Below are 3,704 nucleotides of genomic sequence, written 5' to 3' on the forward strand. Positions count from 1 at the left end.
TACCATACCAGCTAAGACTAAAGCCGGTTACACACAACCAAGTTTTCATCGACCAAGTTCTGACTTGGCAAATTTTATTTGCTGGTGTGCAAAAGCTAGCATGCTAGCTTTTGAACAAGTGCAGTTGTCAAGGAAAATATTGACACATTTTAGAACTTGCTCGTCTGTACGGGTCGACAAGGAAAACTTGTCAAGAAAATTAAGAAATTGAGGGCGCACAGCGCGGTCTTCTTCTTGCATGAGCCATGGTCAAAAAACGAAAATAGCGCACCGTGGTTTGTTTTTTTGTCGCCCGCTGTGGAATTGTATTGCTGGCTACAGTGAAAACTTGTCGTTCACACCAGCAAATAAGACTTATAAGGCCAAAACTCGTCAAAGTAAACTTGTCCGGTTCATACACATGAGCATACTCTGGCCGCGGCGTACATAATACGCGAAAGGAACTATTTATACGAGTATAAACTCCCAGGCCAGGATAAGCTGCGGCTTCAGAAAGCCGTGAACGTAGATTTTGTAGCATTTATACGGGGTGTTCGCGTCTTATGTAAGCCGCGGCCAGAATAAGCCACGGCTTATTTTCACTCGTATAAACGTCCCTATTGTCCATGACCCTTGTCAAGGAAAATTGCTCGTGTGTAACCGGCTTAATCAAAAGAAACTATGATATGGCAAATTATCTTTTAGATGTGGCCCTTACTTTCGGGGTTTCTCTTTTTCAAAGCACTCTTGCGTTCATTTCCTCGCTCGCATTTAGCGAATAAATTGACAAAGAATGATAAAAAATTGAAACAAAATTTTACGGTCGTGGTCCGTTCACGTTGCTTAGAAAGTCAAATTTTAGCTGAATTTTCCGCCAGCTGAATATAACAAACGTGCCACTGACATCGATAATGTTATATTTACCTTTGTTTTCTGTAAAAGGAACAATGTACACTTGTAATCTTACCAAGTAATTTCTTTTCCAAGCATCGAGTTGTGTTCAGAGATGGTCGAAGTCACGTTCAAAATATAAGGGCGTCAGCCATTTGAACTCTTTAAAAACGCCTTAGAAACTCTCTGTTTGTAGTTTCGAGGATAAAGATCAGCCTAGTGTATTAGGAAAGAAGAGTTAACGACGTTTTGAACGTTAACGAAATAAAGAAGACAAGACAAACATTACTTACGGCGGCCATCTTTCTCCTCTTTCCTCGGCAGCGAGACAGATTCCCGCACTTTTTCACGCTTTCACACCCGGGACAGCTGCCTCGATTCCAAGAGCCGCGCCCCGATGCGGGATTGAAATTATTCCGCGGTTGCGTTCAGGTCATCCTTTTCGCCCACAGCGATGCTTCAGGTTTCTTCAGTTTGTGCTCAAACATTCGTACGGTTCGAGGTCTTCCTTTACGCTCGTTTAATAGGAAACCGTTTGAAAAGTAGTCAGTTTTTATGGTTTGGCGGACAATTTCGGCAACAAGTCCGAGGTTGTTGTGAATTGAACTTTAGACAATCATAACAATTGTTTGCTTGAAACGGCAGGGGTATTTTGCAGAACGCCGAACGTTTAAAATCGGTATTTGATGGTAATAACTACACATAAACCCAACATTAACCAACAGCTAACCATTTTAGAAATCGGTGCTTAGGCCTAATTACTAAAGACATGCATTTTTCTATAATTGAAGGCAAACCATTCGGCGTTTTGCAAAATACCTCTGCCATGCTTGCAATGAAAGTTGGAAGGATCATCGCGGTTAGGTTTTTTGAGCGATGTAAGCAGTTGCAATGGAGAGGACTCCCCAGAGGGGGGGGGGGGGGGTGGATCCTTGTTCCCTTTAAAGAAATTGCATGCGTTCTCTTGTTCCTGAAAAACGTTATATTCTAGATTTTACGCACACCCACCCCCCCCCACCCCGACCAAATTCTACTCCACACCTGACGCAAATGGTGCCCTTTCTAAGAAGTGTCCTGTACATGGTCGGAGAAAATAAGTGAAACGAAACCATCTTTCTATCTTGAAAACGTTTGGGGAAGACATATGGATTTATCAAGCCAAGCTGGTCTGAAACGTAACTGTCAGCCCTGTCTTCGCCGGGGATCTTGGATCATAAGACACGCCAGCCAGGCAGCTTGGTTTGGCGACGCACCCATTAGTCGTGGAAACTTGTTACAACTAGAAATCCAAATCTGAGGTGCTCAGCGTTCGACGGGGTCAGTGACTTAATGTGCCTTTGCTAAGGCCAAGTGAAAGTTTCAATAGACCTTTTGACCGAGAGGGCGACCATCTTGAATTCTATTGTTCTCAGGGATATATAATGGCAAGCCATTACCCTGGCCCGGGGGAAATTACCTTCATGTTGTAGGTATGAACTTGCTTTGAGTGCAAAATTCTCCAAACCAGACTGATTTTGCATTTCCTTCGTTTCAGATCAATCATCACGTACCATCAAAGGACGAAAACACAAAAGTGATTTCAAAATTATAAACCCAAAGTTAACTCACGCCCCCCGCCCCCAACCGGCATCTTAAATTTATCCGCTCGAAACATCAAAATTAGAAATGGCCTCGGTATCGGTAAAAGGTAAAAGGCAAAGTAATCTTATTTAAGGTCGGTAGTTCCTTTAGCTACGAGGCTGGTATCAATGGAAGCCGACGGTGCTCCGTTTTACGGGTATTTAAAGCTGTAACTACACGATCAGAGGAAAGTCGAAACAGACGTGTAAGTCACCGAGGATAGAACCGGGGACCTCTTGCTCCGAAAGCCGCGCACTAGCCAACTGAGCCACGACTGCTCCTAGGGTCTATAATTTTATTTTACAAAATTTCGTAAAGTTCTGTTTATTTACAATTAATACTCCGTAATTCTACCTCTCTTGTCACCACTTCAAAAGAACACGATATTTGGTTTGGTGTAAACACTGGAAGATTCTTAAAGCTCCAGAAGAGCCACTTCAAAAATACCTCTGGGTGAAAACTAAGCATGAAGTTTTAGCAATGTTTGACTGTTTCTTTTGGTGTCCTTACTTGAAAAAGAAGAATCAATATTTAAGATTGCTTGTATTCCTTGCCCGTTTTTAAAATTCCCTGTCGGAAGACATGCACCAAGTTTCTGCATTTCGGAGTAGTCACATTTCAAGAAGTATTTATCAGTTGCTTAGGAAGACGGAATAAAAGGCCCAGACGCAAGTAGCAAATTTCTAAGCGTAAAGTGTAAACAGTGAACTGGCGTCCTCTTTGTAGGATAGGATCCGAGTTCGAAAGTCTCGCATTTGGACGATTCAGGGCTAAGAAAAGAGAAAGACAAAAATATAAATTTACTTTGTGAGGCCACTATTCACAACAACTCGGCAAGGATTACGTAAGTTCGCCAAGTGTTGCGACACAATGGATCTCTCAATCTCACAAAAACTATATCCCAATGCCTACTAAAGTCCGTAAGTTCGACCCAGGACGCAGCTCTTTACAACCTCTAATTTCATTGGATCCCTTTAGGACGCAGCTCTATTGTTTTTAGAGTTAGGATCCATTGTTTCTTTTCTATCGTTCTTTTTGTGAACCAATCCCGAGAGCCGTAATTAGTGCTGCGTACTGACCCTTATGTTTCGTTGCATCAAGGTCTCCCTTACAGCGGTTACCAGTCACACGCACCCCTCAACGATTTTTTTCTTTTACTTTTCAAAACTAAATTTGGGAGGACGTCAATCAAATGTTTCCATGGCTAATTCGAC

The 3,704-nt window shown here is 42.4% G+C and overlaps 1 protein-coding gene across 1 annotated transcript in view; it reads right to left on the minus strand.

Moving 5' to 3' along the window:
* Positions 1-2,801: 2,801 nt before the first annotated feature.
* LOC138049942 (transcription initiation factor TFIID subunit 5-like) overlaps positions 2,802-3,704 on the minus strand; it is a 27,704-nt gene continuing 26,801 nt past the window's right edge. The window contains exon 23 of the mRNA XM_068896425.1: positions 2,802-3,260. Within this exon, the coding sequence (XP_068752526.1) occupies positions 3,131-3,260 (130 nt within the window). The 3' untranslated portion in view covers positions 2,802-3,130. The remainder of the gene's footprint in view (positions 3,261-3,704) is intronic.

This window comes from Montipora capricornis, chromosome 5, assembly GCF_036669925.1.
Source record: "Montipora capricornis isolate CH-2021 chromosome 5, ASM3666992v2, whole genome shotgun sequence".
NCBI classification, from domain to species: domain Eukaryota; kingdom Metazoa; phylum Cnidaria; class Anthozoa; order Scleractinia; family Acroporidae; genus Montipora; species Montipora capricornis.